The 20,609-nt window shown below is 30.6% G+C and overlaps 1 protein-coding gene across 1 annotated transcript in view; it reads left to right on the plus strand.

The window, feature by feature from the left end:
• The window catches only part of LOC124535374 (progestin and adipoQ receptor family member 4), a 66,095-nt gene that overhangs the window by 18,411 nt on the left and 27,075 nt on the right, over positions 1 to 20,609 (plus strand). Inside the window, exon 2 of the mRNA XM_047111583.1 lies at positions 10,849 to 11,073. Coding sequence (XP_046967539.1) covers positions 10,849 to 11,073 — 225 coding nt within the window. The remainder of the gene's footprint in view (positions 1 to 10,848; positions 11,074 to 20,609) is intronic.

Here is a 20,609-nt window from a genome sequence, read left to right on the forward strand (position 1 = left end):
TTGTTATCCGCTGTAATGAAAAATGCAAAAATATAAATTAGTTTTTCAACTGTACTGCTTTTAATTTTTATTATATAACAACATTTTAAAGTCGTTGCGTAATGATTTCTACAATTATTTGTAAATTTAATAACTATTCGTAGCAACTAGTTTTATTAAACCCCGATGCAAAATAGACCTATGGCTGACCTTTGGCCTGTCTTTGGCCTCGTAGCTTGTAAGTGGCCTATTTAGATTCTGTTTTTTTATTTAAAAAAATTTAAATGTCATGGTCTAGAATAAATTTCTTATTTAGAATAGTCGAAAGGTACGTATCACGAATAAGTTCATTATTCAAAGTAAACGAATAGCTCCAGATTGAGATCTTACCACTGAACAATTTCCCACCAAGAAAAAGGAAATAATTGGGGAACAGTCCAAATTATTTCCGTTTTCCCAAGTAATTTAAAAACGAAATTTATAAATCTTTAAAACATTATTAGTTAAATCCCAGAAAACGGCCAATTTAGAAAGATCTTAGCTAAAGCAGTCAAATCAATAGTGTGTTTCCTGGCCCAATGAGCAATGTCTATTACAGTATTTTACTCTGGGCCATTGTCACTGTAAGAAATCTTAACCATCCCTTACATCGCCAACACCAACTTTAAAAACTAAGGTTTCATGTCCTTTGTACCTACAGGTACACGGGATATTGAAACCTTAGTTTCCTTAGGTTAACTTAGTAAGGCCGAATGAACTAGTAATTTCAGTTACTAGCACATTCGGCCTTCAAACCGTTGGGCAATGTTAAGTTCCGGTTTACTATTTGTCAGTAGATTATATGAGAAGAGTACCTACAAGACGTGCTAGCATAAAACCAAGTAAAGTACTTTTTACTTTAAGACTTTTTAACGCTTACGATTCAGTGGAAATGTCGAACGAAACGACGATGAAATTGACGACGGTTGGATTAGATGAGATCAAATTTGCGGAACTACAACCTTAGAGCATTAAAAAAAACATTACCATTATAAAATCGAGTAGTTCAAGTAAGAAAGTAATATATGTTTATGTAATAGTTTTGTGGAAGAGACATCAAACAGACTATCTCTTCGTTCTTTCACAATTCTTCTAACTTTTGGCATATACCTGTCCAAATTCCAATATCAGATAGATTTCTTAAAGTGCAATACATAAACATTTACAAATATAAAATGTAGAAGTATTTTAAGACGTTAACTTTGTATATCAGTAAAAATATTTCCTGCTTGATTCAACAAATTCAATCGCAGACCCACATATGTTTTATTTGAATTTCATCTACTATTATAATATTCGCAATAAAAGCAACTGAATGTTATATATCTAATGCACCTCTCGTAGCGCGGCACTTACGTTGCAAATAATAAAACAGAAATATTAAACTCCAGTCTTGAGCGCTGTTACATTTACTATTATGAAAAAAATTCAACCTCTGTTTTGTCCAAATTAGGTCAGTAGTTTTCTCAATGCTCTTCATATTAACTTATTTATCTTGATTAATGATGATCTGATGAGAAAACAATTAGTAATGACTTAAGTCAAAATATTAATATAATAATTTTATCAGCTGTAATCGGAAAAATATACCTCCTAAAAATAATACCCGTAAAGTTTATTTTCTATTCTATTGTATTTTAAACATTCGCAATAAAATCGCTAACTATATTTATTTATATTAAAGTATGTACTGAATGTAAATAAACATCGGTATTAAAAAATCGTATCATCAGATCAATACAGATCTGATGATACTGACCGAGCAATATACAATAGCATATCAAATTGATATAAATATATTAAGTTAAATCCTATCTATCTATCTATTTGTGTTATTGCCAAAAATATAAATTATATTTTACATAGGTAGAATTTTGTTTTCATTTTCACATCACTTTGTATAATAAATGTCATCGAAATCAGTTTAGTTCCTTTAAATATTGAATAAAAATAAAAATATTACATTATACCTTTACTATTATCTAATAGAATGTTTTAATTCGTGTCTATACAATTATAATAAGGTTTTACAATTAGAAATTTCAGAAAATAATTATTCACTTCATATTAAGAATTATTTATAACAATTGAACACAAATATTGTAAGGATTACTCCGGTTAGAAACTCAAGTCTCTAAATAAAAGTACACTGCCGTATAAAATCTAGAACACTCACACATGCAGCTTTAATTTGTAAAAGAATTTGTAATTTATATGAAAAATTAAAAACATCGTTAAAAATTTACCGACTTCAGAATTTAAAGCTCGCATAAACACTTAACACATTTACACAGCTTGCAATTTACGTTCATAGCAATTAAGACCCGTGTTGTGTATTCTAGATGCAAGGTTTACTTTTTCTAAGTTAAAATACGTATTTCAACGAAAGTTTATTATTTGTGTTGTTTTTTTTTATTGACTATATACGACCATTGAGTACAATCGTACTTGATGGAAAGCACTGCTTGCCTTGTTTATTTCAAACAAAGATGCTGAAAAGGCATTCCTCGTCTTATTTGTGTATAAAAAAATATGAACATAAAGTTTCGTTTGAATGAGTGGGTCATACGTAGAAGGGTGAAAAAGAGGTAAGACCGCTGTTCCTATTACGACTGCTTTATCCTTCGAATCTTCGAAGTATCGCTAATGAGTGATTCAAGCTGATATTTGACGGAGACATTCTACAAGTGTCTGCAGTACTCCTTGGATGAAAGGATCCAATCTTAATATAAAGTGTAAAGCTGTTCAGATATAAAGTACCGCTTTGCCTTCTTTAGGATTAAGCAGTGATTTTAGCTTAGGTCTCAGTCTCGATTCTCCTTTAATTTTACTCTGTTTCGATATCAGTTTCGTTGACAATTCAATGTCAAATGTCACTTTTGTCAAACAACGTGGACATGAACAGACAATTAAAAGCTTTTATTTAACTTGCAATGTATGTATATAGGCATTTACGGGTGGAATCTTGCTACTCAATTTTGAAGCAGATATCTTTAATTTTAAAATTTATCTTTGTTGATAGTACGTTACGTTATCATAATTAAAAATCTTACATTGTTTTCTTACTACGTAAAAATGATGATCACACATTGTATTTCTATTTTTAGCAGTTGCGTTAGTCATTTCTTATCATTACTAAAGTAAAATCCTCAAATTAATGAAGAGTGAGGGAATTTAATGTTAATCATTATGTTAAGCGTTATAATATCAATTAAAAAATACAATATATATATATATTTTAATATTTATAAATGCTTTATTTGAAAGGGCTTCAAATAAAAATTATCGAATAAAAATATTAACTATAAATAAAGCGTAAAACAAAGTACCGTTGTTGGTAAAAACTAAATAATAAGTGAACCGTAACTCTCAGACAGCTGCACAAGGATTTAACAACATCTAATTAAATTAGTTGTTTTCTTCTCCTTTCATTTATGTTTAGCCTAAAGCATTTTGTTTCTCGATTAAATAAAGAAATATTTCAACTCCTGCAAACTTTATACCATTAAATTGATCTGATTACAACTCGATGTTACAATCTACAAAGACAAAAAAAATGTACAACGTTGAAATTAATGACTATTGAAGAAAAGCAATATATTATTAAAGAAAAATATATTTTTCTTATTATTATTAACTTCGGCGTTATTTACGAAGGAATAGATGCGCATGCAAGTAGAGTAGAGATTACTGTCAGCGGAGAGTTGGCGTGGTGGCATTCTTATGCCATGACATGACATGACATGACAGTGCAAAACCGTTTGCGGTCGCGACATACTTATCAGTCCATTTACCAACCAAACCACCAAGCTAAGATGATTTTTTTATCTGTATCGAAAATTAACAACAAAGCGGATGATCGCGAGAGTAATTAATATTAATCTACTCTACGGAACTCATACCTACTGTCTTAGTGCACAATTAATCTTTTCTAACTTCGCAGACCTTGCATCGAAAACTTAGAATCATTATCGTTACTCGATAGATGCCTAAACTTTAAGATATAGCTGCAAAATAATATTGTTCCTGCAGTTCGGTATTCTTTATTGGAAGTAATTGAGAACATAAATAAAAATTTTAACAAAAAGAAAAACCGACTTCAAACAAAACACTATTTTCAAACAAATGAATATGCACGAAAAAGTAATAAAAATAATTGCGTATTCAACATATTTTTTAGAGTCCTCCTAAGTAAAATGAAATGAAAAATATTAGACTACTTAAAAGTCGATTTACGATTATATAACGTAGTTATAGTTATTGGTATATTTGGAGCCGGTGTCAGCTACGATGCCCTTGCCCCAACAATCAAAAGAAAGAAGCGATACGAGCCCCTTGATTGATCCAGTATATTATTGTGTAAAAGGTAATTTGTAAAAAACATATTTGTTAAAGTATTCTCGTATTGTTTTTGATAGATATACTGTAGGGTTTTATTTGCTGACACCGACTCCAAATATAACAATTATTATAACTACATTATATAATCGTAAATCGACTTTTAAGTAGTCTAATATTTTTCATTTCATTTTACTTAGGAGGACTCTAAAAAATATGTTGAATACGCAATTATTTTTATTACTTTTTCGTGCATATTCATTTGTTTTAAAATAGTGTTTTGTTTGAAGTCGGTTTTTCTTTTTGTTAAAATTTTTATTTATATAATAAAAAAAGAATTATCAAAATTGGTTAACGTGATTTTCAGTTATTCACCAATTTGTCGCGCATATACATAATGCAAATTTAAGACTTATGTCTTTTTCATACGGATACCACCATCGGAAAAAAAAATGGGACCCCACGGGAAGCACTAACTTTCAAACAAAAAAAAATTATCAAAATCGGTCCACCCAGTAAAAAGTTATGAGGTAACAAACATAAAAAAAAATAATAATACAGACGAATTGCTAACCTCCTCCTTTTTGAAGTCGGTTGAAAACTTGAATTGAGTTACATATCATCATCATTACATAGCATAAGACAAAGTCGCTTACCGCTGTCTGTCCCTATGTATGCTTAGATCTTTAATATTCCGCAACGGACGAGATGCAATTTTTTTAAAAGATAGAGTGATCCGAGAGGAAGGTTTTTGTACATGATACGTGGACAAAATAGTAAAGAAACACGGATAATTTAAACATTCTCTACTATATTTAGTATCAGCATTGCATCCGTGCGAGGCTAGGTCGGGTTGCTAGTATTATATATTTTGTGACTCAATTCAAACGTGATTTATGCTTAATCACAATAATATTGATTATTTTTATAGCATTATTGACAAACATGTGTCATGTTTTAGCACGAGAACTAAAGATTACACACGCAAAGTAAATACAATGACGAAATCAATGTATCGGTAGTACTTTTATTTATAACTTTCTCGGTGATTGGTAATAAGCGTTTTAACATTTAATATACAAAATTACAGTGAAATAGAAAACAAACTTTATATATATACTTTCCTCAGTAATATAATTCTTCCAGTCGCCTTCGACATTCAGCAGTCGTTAGCTCACATGGAGTGCAGTTAAAAAAAGCAGAAAAATAAAAAAAAAATGTAACAAAAGTTCACGGGTATTATTTGCGAGTCCCGAAATTCCAGTAAAACTGTCATGTGTGGGTCGGATGTTTGGCCACCACGTTATACATATACAACATAAAATGTTTGCCAGATAATTTCGAGATCTATTGTAGACATGAAAAATGAGTATATGAGAAAAAGTTTGAAAGCATCTTCCGGGACAAAAGATACCGATTATCGTGGTACGGACATGTGTTGCGGAATGAACAAGAGGCTGTTAGGTCGGTGGTGTTAAGTATGCATGTGGATCCATTTCGATATGCAGTTCCAACCACATTTGAACTGAGATGCCTCAGTGGTTAGGGCGCGCACACCTTAACCGATGATTGCAGGTTCAAACCTAGGCAAGCACCACTTAATTTTCATTTGCTTATTTTTTCCTTACAATTCATCTCGAGATCGGCGGTCAAGGAAAACATCGTGAGGAAACCTGCATTTGTTTAATTCTACCACATGTGAATTCTACAACCCGCATTGGAACAGCGTGGTGGAATATGCTCTTTGATGCTTTTAAAAAATAACTAAGGCTAAGACTTGCCTAAAAGACTCACCCGTGGGCCTGGGCAGTATGGTCAATTTAATATCATGTTATAGAACCCGAGGTATGCGGAACGCATTGTTGTATTATTTATATAATATTCTATACAAAAAAGTACAAATAAACCTACTAATATATGGTTAATAATTATTTTTCATTACTTTTACAGTCAAAAGTGGTTTATTTATTTTGACTCGTATATATAAAAAGCCGAAATAACGAGGATTCCAACTGAAATTCGCGCTAATAAGGTTTTTTGTAGTGTATATATTTTTTGTACCTCTGTATAATTATAATGACACATAAAATACATTTACAAAAGTAAAATGAAATAATCGATATCTTGCAAGGATATTTGTTATCTACGAGGTATTTACCAACACTTAATGACAATATAATCGTGTGTGTAAAAAGAAATATTAACAATAATATTGCTTTTCTAGAATATTCAGTATCATCAAGACTTATTTGTTTTTTTTTAACCAAAATGAAATCAGGATTTTAATATTAAGAAACTTTAGAAAGCAGTATTTAAAACCTAATAATTAATAAAATGCAAACCATTTTAATACTAAAAGAATAGCCAAAATAATGATTTTTCTAAAAATTTTATAGTCAAAAGCTCAATTTTCTAAAAATCGTTCAATCTCAAAGAGTCAGGTCATATACTATTAAAAAAATGGAATAATGTACTATTAAAAACCCATTTATAACGAATACACAAAATAAATCAGAGAAATATATAAATTATCGTAGAGCAGACCCGTACCAAAACGTTATAATAGAGCTTTGAACCATTAATCACGTTGTCCCGCTAGTAGGCAGGCTATTTGCGTTCAAACTTCTTACATTAAGTATTTCTAGAGAGGATTGTTGTGGTGTAATCACATAAGTTATGTAAGTAGACATATATAGCTTGCGACATAGTGATGCTCTACAAGCCTTCACCATCAACTCACACCTGTGACTGATCTATATTAATATAATAAATGTGTGCAACTCTTGTCTGTCTGTCTATCAGTCGCTCTTTTAAAACCAAACCGCTGAACCGAATTTCATGAAATTCGGTGTGAAGCAAACATGAACTCCAAGATAGGCTACTTTTTTGCCTGACACATGACAACCAAGAACAACCCCAAAACGCGATTGAAGCTGCCGGTTACTACTAATATTTTTATATTTGTTTGCCTAAGAACATTTATATTCTATCAAAATAATTTCCTATTCAATTCTGTTACCAAATGAGCGAATAAAAATTCAATAATAACCAAACAAGACTAAAATAATATATTGTAAATATGTTTATGTTTGCTAAGCATAATTTCAAATGTTAATCATAAGTCTGTGGAAAAAAAAGTAAGGTCTATTAAATAAAAATCACAAAATATATGTTTACGTAATAAGATTCTTACACTTACTGACTGACTGAATTAGATCGCAAAGTCCCAGCTAGCTCTCGTGTTCTAGTAATCTACTAGTGACGTATGAAATTTTACACAAGAATTTTTAATACTGATTAAAAATATCCGCTTCATTTCAAACGCTAATACATTTTGAAGTTATACTTTACCTAAAATTAATTAGAGGATAAGAATCCATACAGGATAGATGGTAATTTTAAGTTAAAAATATGATCATTAGTGTTTTGTCTATTTTTATAAATAAAAGTAAGTTGTAACAGGGGCGTTGAAAATTGTTCCAATGTTTCGTGTCTCAGTTAAAAAAGCGATATTGATCCCTGCAGCCAGAAAGTTTGCACAGCATGCCTCATATTTGTAGTTCAAAACGTGAAAATTTGTGTTCTCTTTGCTCTTTGTTTACTTTTAAGGAATTTATTCCTCACCGCGATCAAAGGGCACACACAACAGGTTTAACTCAAAAACAATAACAATAGTCGGCTGTTGAAATGCTGCCGTACATATTTATCATAACGTAAATAAATTATTTGAAAAAAGAATGAGATAAAGAAAATAGTTTTGTATTTATATTTTTCTGACAGAGTTTATTTTTATCATTTTACTCCGTTTTTATGAAAAGGAATAGACGTGACTTCATCAATCACTTTCATAACGACACCGCGCTGAAGTTGGATAGTTGAGAAAACAGACTAGTTGACAATGTTATCTTATTTTGCCGTGTCATTCGCAGGAAACACATTTGTATGGTTAAATTGGTTTATATTAACAGGTTATGGGTAACATTTTCGATTTCATAGAAAGTCATTTTGTTGACAATAACTCAGATACCAACAATGACCAATTATTGAGGATGATTGTCAGATTAGGATTAAAGAACTACTACTACAGCTATTCTCTATCCCAGTTAAACAAGCAATACAAGATATTTGGTAAATATAATTGAGAATTGTTTCATAATAAGATATTTCATGAGTGTATACCTACTCAAAGTGGCGTCTTATTAATAACAATTAAAAATAAGTTGACTTGCAGAAACAGTATGTTGCAAAAATTTGACAATTGATAAAAAAAATTAAAAAATCCTTATAAACCAACAATATTTAAATGTACGTACATTATTACTTGTACTAAATATTTAATTCCTTTACTAATTCGGACCGAAAAAAACTAAATACTGTGTTGTGTATGGATAGTGTGAACTAAGAATTTAGTCATTGGCAATTTTCCCCTCAGGGAACCTCCATAGCAACGGTTGCGTGCGACCCTTGCGTGAACAACGTTAAAACTCACCCCTTGGCACTCCGTTAGACTGCGTTACGTTTGTTCACAGCTTACCAATAAATATATTTTTGACTTCGCACATTTTAGCACAGACAATCGTCTGAAAAAATCTTCGATTATATAAGTTATGTAAGTTTTATTTTAAGTTCCATTGTAGCACTGCTCTAGGAATTTCCTAAGGATCGTTCATAGTTACTTGATTATAATTATATTTTACAACTACAAAAGTAAAATTAAATTATACGTGTAGCTTACAAATTTCAGCTACCTTTATAAAATAACTTGATTACTTTAAAGACTAAACTTGTATTATTAGTTGGAGGGATTTACTCGGGTATGTAAAACATTCGATAAGAATTATATGACTTTCCTCTCGCACAATGACGCTGTCGAGCCCATTTTCACCTGCAGCAACAGGTGAATACGAAAAAAGTATTAAATATCCATAGAAAGTTAGTCATGAGACAGGTTTTTTATAATTAAAAAAAATGTAAAAATTAGTTGAAAAAATACAAGAGTGATTTTTTTTAAGACTGTTTATCATATTTACATTATAATATGGTTCATAATTAATATTTATGATCATTCATATACAACGAAATCAAAATTCGTTAATGAGTGAACAAATTTATGAAATCTTATTCATTTACTATAGAGAAACTAAACAAAGCAACAAAATAAGTCATGTTAAACAGCTGTGTGGAAAGTACGTGTCTGTATAAATGTTTCTTCAACAATATGGTTTATAAAAGATTATTAATAAAAGTCATAGAGTTCTTCTGTAAGAACGAGGCAAGGATCTGGAATCCCTCAGCTCAGCTCAGCTCCTTGCTTTTGTAACCTCAATGTAATACGCCGTACATTAAAGTATACCAACGTCATTAGACAATTGTTAATCAGTAACCATTTTAAAGATTCTTAATAATAACAATTATATGTACGTTGAATGTACGGTTTTTTGGTATAACTACGGATCTTAATCGAAAGAGACTGGTATTTAAAACAATCAGATATAGTTACAAATGTATAGTATTTTTAGGTTTGTTATCAGTTAATGTCGAATGATTGTAGCGTAACCATAGCATAATATTAAACTCACTTTGAACGCTGATGGGTCAGAGAGTAGGTCCCATGCTGATTATTTTCAGGAAAATTAACGGTGCCTTCGGCAATTAAAATTACATGTAATATAAAATTACACAAATCATATAGACCGATCAATAGGTAAAACAAATTATATAAAATAACAATAAAGTTAGCTTAACTATATATTTACTTGAGGAACTATATTTAATTTGTTCTTGATGTTTGATTTTCAAATATATATCTCTTATTACTCAGATAGTCTTTCAATTATTTTAAGAGGATACTTTCACATTATGTATGTTTATGGTATACGCATTATGTACGGCTGATTTTGGCCACAACAATCATTCTCAAGAGGGCCTAACCAAAGCGGATACATTACAGTTTACAATTATGCGCAAACCCAATTCCCACACACTCTGTTCCCGATGTATATCTTATATTCTGATATATTGGTATAATCTAATAGAACAACGACCAGAATGAGCTCAGATGTAGGACCAACAACCCGATGTCATTTGTAGCCTTATAACCTACAAATGTCTAATGGAATTGTTTAAAACAATAGCGTAGATTCCAAATTCTCAGTAACGACTCAAAGCAAGGAAATAGTTTATGTTGTACAATGCTGCTTTATAACCGTTGCGTTGAGAGTGAGATACGGTACTATGTTATCTGTTCGCTAGTTCTTGAGATTCAACGTCGTAACTGAAATTCAGTCAGTACTGTAAGAAAGTAACTAAAATCTTAATCGCGAACTAAAATCTAAATCGATAAAAAATACATTGTTCAGAAAAATATTTATTTTACTTTTCAGCCATATTATACATTGCAGTTATAGCTGAGAATTAGTGATGGGTATTCTTAAGTAAAACACATTTACGTAGTATAGTTTTCATCATTGATAGTTGTTTTTTTATTTTCAGGCGTGTCTTTGGTGTTCATGATAGCTGTTCTTCCCGGCCTTTTGCCATGGAGCGGCGGGGGCGCAGGTGCCTGGTTTCTCTCTATGTGCCATCTCCTCGGCGCATTGGCACCCTGGTGTGGCTCCTTCCTCTACCATCTCTTCATGAACCATACCCAAGGAGCAACTCTCTACCACAGACTGCTTCAGCTTGATATGTTGGGCATCTGGGTCAGTCAGAGTATCGGTAAGTAAGCACAAGCAATTCCTGACTTTAGCTTAAAACTGAGTATCGATAACTCAAGGATTTACGGGTTTACTAGCTTAGTAAAGTCGCGGGTTTAGTCCTAAGACCCTTAATTAAGATCACAATAAAATAACATAACAAGCAATGTTATATGACAACGCTACGGACAGCACGTCCGTCGAGAAATAATAAAACCTTAAAAAAAGAAATACCTAATACTGTTGATTTTGTTCAAAATCGGTAACGCATTTTTTTTATTTTCTTAAATAAGGCACTGGTAGTTTATCCATATATTATGATATACCTACTCGTAAAATGGAAAAATCTGTTATTTACGAAATATGTGATGTATTGATACAACCTTCTCAAGCTCTGTTTTTGCTCCACGGGTTTCTAGAAAAAGTGTTTTGCAATTCATACAGTATATATGTCTGAACAATCATTTGAATCCCAAAGGCGAATGATACGCAGGAAACATTGTAAGGGCTGTTTCCTTAACAGCTATGATGAATAACTATGCCAATGTTTGCTTCAGACATTTCAGAATGCGACCTAATAAATTTCAGATGCGACCTAAATACTTGTTTTTATTTTGGTTATGCATACTACTGGTTCGAGGAATTTCTATTCAAGTATTTACTTAATTATTCGTACCGATTCCTCTGCATAGATTACTTGGAAAATAAATTGAGATAAAATGAGACTATAGTATCCTTAATACTAATTTCCACCAACTAAAAAATGGATATTTGTAAAACGTATTTGAAATTTTTTTTAATTTTTAGGAATACGTGCTAAAGATAACCATTATGGTGACACTTAAATATGTCTCAATTAAAATAAAATGTACACTCAAATACAATATTCCGTGCAAGTGAATTTGGAGAGGCTGACATTCATTACGGTACATGAAAGGTTTGAGTCATAAATAACGCGGCAAAGACAGCGCTGAAGGGGTAAATTTAATAAGGGATTTTAATGTTTCACTTTCACATCACGCTTGATTAATGACGTTACGGCAGATAGCTTGACATAATTTGCTAAACTAATTTTTAAAATATCATTTTTGAACACTATTTTCATTACCATGTCCCACAGATAAAATGAATAACTTTATAAAATAATATAACGACTTACACACCCGACACGCTCTTGCCCTAAGGAATAACTATATTTTATTATTACAATCGTTAGTTGTAAAAAAAAAATTACGCTTTATTTTTAAAATTGTAGAATCGTACCTAAATTCTACAAAAAATGTTCTTCTATTTATTGTCACAGCCCTTTCAACGCGCCCTGAATATAGAGGGTAACAATTAAAAATTAAATCTTATCATTTATGTACCCGTTCCGAGTTGTATCTGCTCACTTCGTTCATAATGTGGGAGAGGGACAAAAGTTTCAAACAAACATCTGTTCTGAGATTTGAGTTATACAAATGGAAGTTTCCCCTCGAGAACAACGCAACCGAATATGTTGTCCGACGCAATTTCCTTTGTAATGCGTTTTCATGTATGTAAATAGCTAGTTTACATAAGCTCGTTTAAAAATAATTTAGATGACACATCTACTTAATAAAGTGTCAATATGAATTATTAATAAAAAAATAGAAGATAACGTTCACAGACAATTCAAAAGTAAAAGGTTTGTAATAAACGGTTTTGTAGTTTAATACGGTGGTAATCAATTTAATTAAGCCAAATTGTATCCCAAAAAAATCAGTTTGATAATTCAACTCATTTTCGCCAGAACGGGTAAACGGATCTAGGTGAAATTTGTCACTAAGATAGGGGCGGGCGGTAGCGCAGAAGGAAACTATCCAATACATTTGCTTAGACATTTATGTCGAAATTAAGAATTATTGAATCACATATCCAAATAAAAAGAAGCCATTAGTTTTTAATTTATAACGATTTTATTTGTGTTGCTCGGCTATTTTCATAAAAGTCCCCACAATTTTCATAGAAATAAAGCAATTACAAAAACAAACGTGGTGACAATCGATACGTTTGCACTGTTGCACTGCTGCACCGCTAGTAATCAATTGATAATGAGATATCGCGAAGTGTTGACGGCTGGAATATATAATATTAAAGTGCTTAATATACTTTTGCAGAAAAAATACGTTGTAGCTAAATTGACACATTTTATTTTAAGTCTGTCAGGTACAATATCCAGTCTCGTCGTAGCTTTTGCGTCATCACATCTTGTAAGAATTGTCTTAATCCAACTGTTTGTTTCGAATGAACAAGCAATATATTCATACGCGACTATAAATTTTATAATCGCTTATCAAGTAACTTGTAATTTTCGAAAAATATTTCGTTCAATGGACAGTTCATCCATTCCAAATTTCCAATTAAGTGTTTCCATAAGGTTACTGTCAATATCGAAAAATTGTTATCGCTAATTTATTCGAAGACCCATTACCGATCTATCGCATCAACAAATAATGTTGAAGGTTTTGACAGTTCCATGGGCCTTCGTGTATTGTTACCATAAATAGAAGACTGAAACCCGTATAAATTACTTAATAGTATGTCTAACGATGTAATTTATATATCACATTGTTTTTATTTTGAAACTAAGACTTTGATAAAATTATTGTGCAAACCATAAAAATAAGTTAATTTAAAAATAATGATAACGTATTTATTTATAAGTTTGATACACCATGTTTTGAAGAAAATGTAGCCGTATTTCTTTATAAATCGTAACTCACTTAAATTTTATGATGTATAGAGTAGAAATCCAAAGAGGAATAAAATAATGCCAAAAGGATTCAAAGCAACGAATAGCAATACTTTGATATATATTCGTACGAGAGAGGAACTAGATGGCAATATGAAAATGATACATAACACTCATGGAAATTCACTGTATGATACATCTCAATACTTATTCGATGTATGTCGAATGAACACAATGACAGCTCCAATAAATCCGGTAATATCTTCGCGCTTCACCGAGAGACGTTTTCATGACGTTATGGCATGCAAACGCTCCCTAAAACCGAAACTGTAAATGGTCGGAATTGAAATTGGGGACGACATTTCATTCTGAATGCTATTTGGTTTTGTTTAAATACGTTTTATCTTGTTTAAAAATTAACATCAGAAAAACATATTAATATAACACAATATGTTTTATAATCGTTATAAACTTGCCAATTTATCTTTAATAATCTTTGTTCTCAAAGTTTTTAAATCCAAATAACAATATTTGGATATGAAAACTATGAAAACTATGTAACTTCAACGTTATTATTTGAAATAATAAGAAACATTTATTTAAAATTTTAGTGTACTAAAGATTTTATTTTTCTTAGATAGCTGTTTTAATTTTTAATAAATAAATATTATTTTATTTACTTTTATTATTTATTTTATTTCATTTTTTACTCATAGGTATTATTACTATTTGCCCCTCCTCTTAAGCTAGTTAAGATATTTATAGTATTTAATAAACTTATTTAAATGCTCAACTCTACATTTCCCTTTTTTACTTGTAGTAATAAATAAGGAATTTATGAGGAAATATCAGCAGAAAAATAGGTAAGATGAATAAAATTGCAGTCTCGTCTAGTGTTTTAATGTTAATTTTCCGTTAATTAATATCTTTCGCTTTACAGAATTCTGGCAACGGATGTTACAATTTTATGGCAACGAAAATGCAGTGATCTGTAAGCCCATGGATAGGTCACGCTAGGTTTTCAAGAATAACTGTTTTATAAGTAGCAAAATTAATATTATCTATTTATTTTTAATTATATTTTTTACAATTGAAAATAAACTTTATTATTGAATATTTATTGAATAATAAAGTTAATTTCGATCTCATATCTTGTGACGTAAGAAATTAACACCATATTGTAAAACTAATTTCAAATATCCGTGTGACTCCAAATAGTAACAGAAATAACATCAGAGCTGTGCATTCAAAGAATTTTTACTCTCACGAGCATCATGTTCCTATTACCGGCTGCCACGCGAACGAAATCATTAAGTTTGCTGGCTTCCTCTGCATTTTTAACGAAGGGAAGTGTTAAGACTGATTTTTGAGTAAATTTTTAAAATATGAGCTAATATGAGCTCGTCGCTATTATACGCGTTTTTCAATCAGAGATAAAAGACTAGGCAGACATCACTGAATTTTCATCTACTTCATTTGTGTTTGAGAATCTGCCGGATCCACTTAGCCCAGCAGATGTGCAGTACTTTAATTTTATAAATAAATAAATAAAATAATAGAGTCCTACTATTTTTCCGGTCGATTTACACCATTAATACTCATCAGGTTAAATTATAAAAAACTTAAGATAAACAACATAATTGCAACAATAAACTTGTTTTCCCAACACAATAAGAATCCATTATAAAAATGTAATCACAACTTTGGTCTTCTCTGCAGCAAAAGCGCATAGACCACAATTATGCAAAAGGGACATAATCCTCTATTCAAAAGAGAAAACTTTGCCTAAGAAATACTTAAAGGCTTTACATTAATAGGCCATTACGTGGCGTCTAGCTCAGAATATACAATGAGATCTAATGTTGTATTCAGATGAAATTTTTCTTGCATTTGCGAAATTGTTACTTTTTTGTTCTAATACCTGAATATTATATTAATAAAATGGTATACAATCGTTTGTATGTTGTGCTCTAGACAGTACTCTGTCACTGTACACTAAGTACAGTGTCACTGTACTTTATAATTGGTATGAATATATTTTTTAAAGAGATCACTTAAACAAAAAAATTGAGAATTAGGACTAGTTGATACCAGATTTTATAATAAACAAAAATCAACCTTTTAGTTGAGATTCACGTACAAACTAAAATAAAATCTGGTGGAAAATCTCCGGATAATTCTCTTCAAAAGAATATACTATATCTATATAAGAATATATAGCAGGCGAGAGAATTAAAGGGGCATTTAAACACTGTTTACTTTACAAAATATTTATCCGATTGACATTAAACTTAAGGTAGGTTGTATTTTAAAGGCAAATACTTTACTCGTATACTAAGTTTATGTGTTCATACAAATGTATCGCGTAGCAACTTTTGTCAGCTCGGCCGTTTCAGAAATGTTAGTGAACGCTTAACTAATATAATAAAACATTTTGTTAAGTTTTAAAAAATATTTTTACTTTGTATATTTTTCATTGATCCTCCCAAAAAGATTAAGTAAATATTAACCGCAACTCTTGAGAGAAAATCCTCATCACGATAAAGCGTCACTGAGTTCACGTGTGCTTTATTTATTTTTTTAATCTATTTAACAAAAATACAACTTTTTTATGTTCCAGGGAACATAATCTTCATCATATAATAATCTATATCAGAACTTTTTTGCTAATTTTTCATTTTGTTTGGGGGAGTATAGGTTACGTTTGGTCCATTTAACATTAAAAAAAAACATAGGCGACTATTCATAAGCTCGATTTCTATTATTTTCTCAGAGTATTATTTATTTAATCTTTTACATTATTATAATTCATCTCGTACTCAACAGTTAACAGAAAATGTCTAGGAAAGGTGTGGACGTGTCGAATGATATCTTGCCGGCAAGGTTTGCCTCTAGTAACTCTACTAACTCATTACCGCATTGTTACTTTAGTGCTAAAGTAAATAAATCCATAATTCGTCATCATAAATCAACCTTGACACCAGATTAAATCTAAAGTAAGCTCGCGATAGACTTACGTAAAATGGCTAACAATTTGCTGTAACATTCGGGGTCAGGGCGGTTCCGTTTAGGAAGCTTCAGTGTATTAAAATTCTTAAAAAGAAATAGACTAGTATGAAATAACACCATATGACAACAATATATCGTTAATAAAATCAATATAATACATACATAGTGTTGTTATAACAAATAAATTACCGTTATACGAAATTTTAGCTTAATAAGAGATGAGTTCAACCGAGAAATCGTTTTCCATCCGATGTTGAATTTTTTATAGCGATATTTTCCAGAAGCCGCCTCTAACGACGTTCTCAGTTAACTTCCGAAACTTTTACACTATTTTTTATAAAGAAAATATTGTGAATCAGCCTTTTTTGCGTTGTTTTTTTTTATAAAGTTGCTCGTAGATTTCGATTGTGAGTGGTTCGTTTGTGTAGAACTTACATTTTTTTAAGAAAATAAAAACTTTGAGTATTTTAATTAAAAATTCGTTGAATGACTGTACTTGTTATTTAATAATCTTAGCACTAAAAATATGCTAACTTTTTTACAAGTAACAAGTACTTGTAGGCAACTTTTCGGTTAGAAATCGAAAAAAAAGTATATCTATCTTGAAAATAAGTTTGTATGGATAACAAGCCAATCGTATAAAATGTCATTAAAAATTTTTAGAATTAAAAATGTCACAAAAATGCCAGAAAATATTTATGACGATAATTTAACGTAATGTCTATATATATTTTCAGCACAGTCAGCCACATAATATTAATAATTGATAAGTAACTATTATCCAATACTCTATCCATTTATTGAGATTTAGCAAAAGCAAATGATAAACATAATGAATTGTTTATTTAAAAACGTCAGATGTATATTAAATTATTAACAACTTATTTAAATAGCAACAATCAAAAGCAAATAAGCTTCAAATAATTGTTTTATCGAAATTAAATTAATTTTAAATTTGAGTTTAGAACGTCTGTGAGATCCTTATGATCAAAGACTAAGAAACAAAGAACAAACAGAAAAATAAACAGTTATAATGTCGTCTCATTTATTTGTTATAATTTCGTAGCTTAAGTACGTACTTTAAGTCGTTGGAGCCTTATCGAATCCGAGTGCCTGCACACACGTACACAATTTTAACTTAATGTATCACGACGGTCAAGCTGTAAAGTTTTAGTTCAACGTTGTCAATGTAAGCTGTGCCTTATAAATGGGTCACCTCGTTTAGCTGCTGCATTATCAACGTCACTTCTCTTTCACTTTTGTAATCACTGTAGGTAATGCAGCTGGCTTTAATTTAAATTTTTAAAAGCATAATAGGAAATAAAACGGAGCTGGATCAGAGCTGCAGTTATGCAACACTATGTTATCTCGTAGCTTTCGTAGTGACACAAACGAACTCGACTACTTTTTAGAAAAATCCATTTGTAACTTGGAATAGTCGAAAGTATTTACCTTATGTTTGACCTACAATTTTGATTTAAGAGTGTTAAATAAATGCACGATTTATGTGAGACTTTAATTTTCATAAAAAAATCTACGCACAATGCCAACAAAAATTTAAAAATAAATCGTTCGGTGCTCTCATAACGATTAGTTTTCTGCTTTTTATATGTGATTAAAGTGTATCGAAGTCAAGCCTATAAAATTGTATTACTATTATTACGCAAAGATCAAGAAAATAAGTAGAACCATCTCACGGTAAATGTAATAACTTTTAACGATCGCTCCATGCAAAGTTAGTCACAATTTTAAATAAGTTTTACTAATTTTAGTTAATTTAAAAAAAAGGGATTTAAACTTATTTCTTTTGAATTTTACCTTTTTTTTAAAATAAATAAGGCACTTTCACACTACGTCTACGCCTACACTACGCGAACTTACAAGTAGATCAGTCGTAATTAAAGTAAGTGGATAATTATACATTAAAATTAATAAATTATGTATTTTTAAAACTGGTATATAAAATGTAACTATATTTGTTTATTTTATTAATGAAACAATAATCACCAGCTTATTATACTCGTAGATCATATAATTAAGAAGAATATTATTTATTATTTATATTTGCGTGTAAAAATATTCGTAATTGTTAGACGTATAATTAAAATCTGTTTTCAACAACTACCAACGTATGAATAGCTTGTAATTAATCTTTCAGAAACGTATGCTATTCATTTTAATTAATATTTCATGGAAATTGGTCAAAGAAGATTCTTAGGCGTTAAATAAATTAAAAAAATTCATCGTATGAGGGCGCAAGTAATAATTCTTATGGAAGATATGGTTCTTCATTACGTGACACGGTACGGAGATAGCCAGTCTGGATACCCATCCTCGTATGCATACGGCAGCAGAAGACAAGCAATAATTATACTAATAATGTACATACACAAAATACTAATTTACATAATCAAGAATTGTAACCAAGGATAAAATTTTCTTGGTGGTAGGGCTTTGTGCAAGCCCGTCTGGGTAGGTACCACCCACTCGTCACTTATTCTACCGCCAAATAACAGTACTCAGTATTGTTGTGTTCCGGTTTGAAGGGTGAGTGAGCCAGTGTAACTACAGGCACAGGGGACATAACATCTTAGTTCCCAAGGTTGGTGGCACATTGACGATGTAAAGAATAGTTAATATTTCTTACAGCGTCATTGTCTGTGGGTGATGATGACCACTAACCATCAGGTGGCTCATATGCTCGTCCGCCAATCTATAACATAAAAAAATATAAAAAAAGAAAAATGTATATATATTTTTATAATCAATAAAATATTTTATAAATAAATAACCTTTTCTTACATTATCTTAAAAACATACACAAAATTAAAGTAATAAGCTAACTAACTTTCCTCAAGTTAAACAAGTTCAATATTAAATAGTTCAACTTAGAATAGTTTAAGTTATCATTATAAAATGCCATTAATAGGAAATGCAAATGGTATATATACCTATATATACCAGCTGTGCTTGCTAAATTATTCCTTATTATTAGATTTAGATTATATTTTATTGTATGTTCGAATGGCTCTTTGGATGGCATAAATTGGACCCGGTAGGTGGCAAAGCTATCGAGTTTCTGGATTCTTTTATATTACCCACTCGAATACGGAAGGAGCAGCTAACATCCTAAAAAAATATTTAATTAACAATATTGAAAGTAGCTCTAAATAAATCTGCCTTCGGGAAGTGTATTTCTATTCTATTTATTTATATTGTAATATTATTAAAGTACCGAATATATATTTTATGTATATTTATATGTTTTTAATTATAAATTAAAAACATATAAATATACATAAAATATAAATAAGTTAGAAATATATCACTGAAAATATGCCAAAATTATCTTCATTTCATTCATCAAAAGTATAACACCTCGCCTCATTGCCTCCACTGGTGACAGGAGGGCTGGTTCGTTTTTTGCCCAGAGGATCGGAATTGCGATTCAACGGGGAAATGCTGCTAGCATTCTTGCCACCATTCCACGCGGTCAAGATTTATACAGTAACTAGTTTTAGTTCATATCTGCATATATATATTTAAGCATTTAATGTTATTAATTCTTATGTTAATAAATTATTTGTTCCCACAAAAAAAAAAGAAATAGTTCTATTATCCGAATCATGAACATTGTGATTCATAAAAATTAAGGTATCATAAAATATGTGATACGTTTTCATATTGCATAATGATACTGTTCTCATGTCAATAGTGTCGGATCATCGCATTCATGAAAAGTAATATATTCGTGATTAAATCCTTATTTGCAAACGATGCAAGCCGCAGCGCTTCATTCTGTTATGTAATACGTTAATTTATTAAAGAGAATTATG

The sequence above is a fragment of the Vanessa cardui genome, chromosome 14 (assembly GCF_905220365.1).
Source record: "Vanessa cardui chromosome 14, ilVanCard2.1, whole genome shotgun sequence".
NCBI classification, from domain to species: domain Eukaryota; kingdom Metazoa; phylum Arthropoda; class Insecta; order Lepidoptera; family Nymphalidae; genus Vanessa; species Vanessa cardui.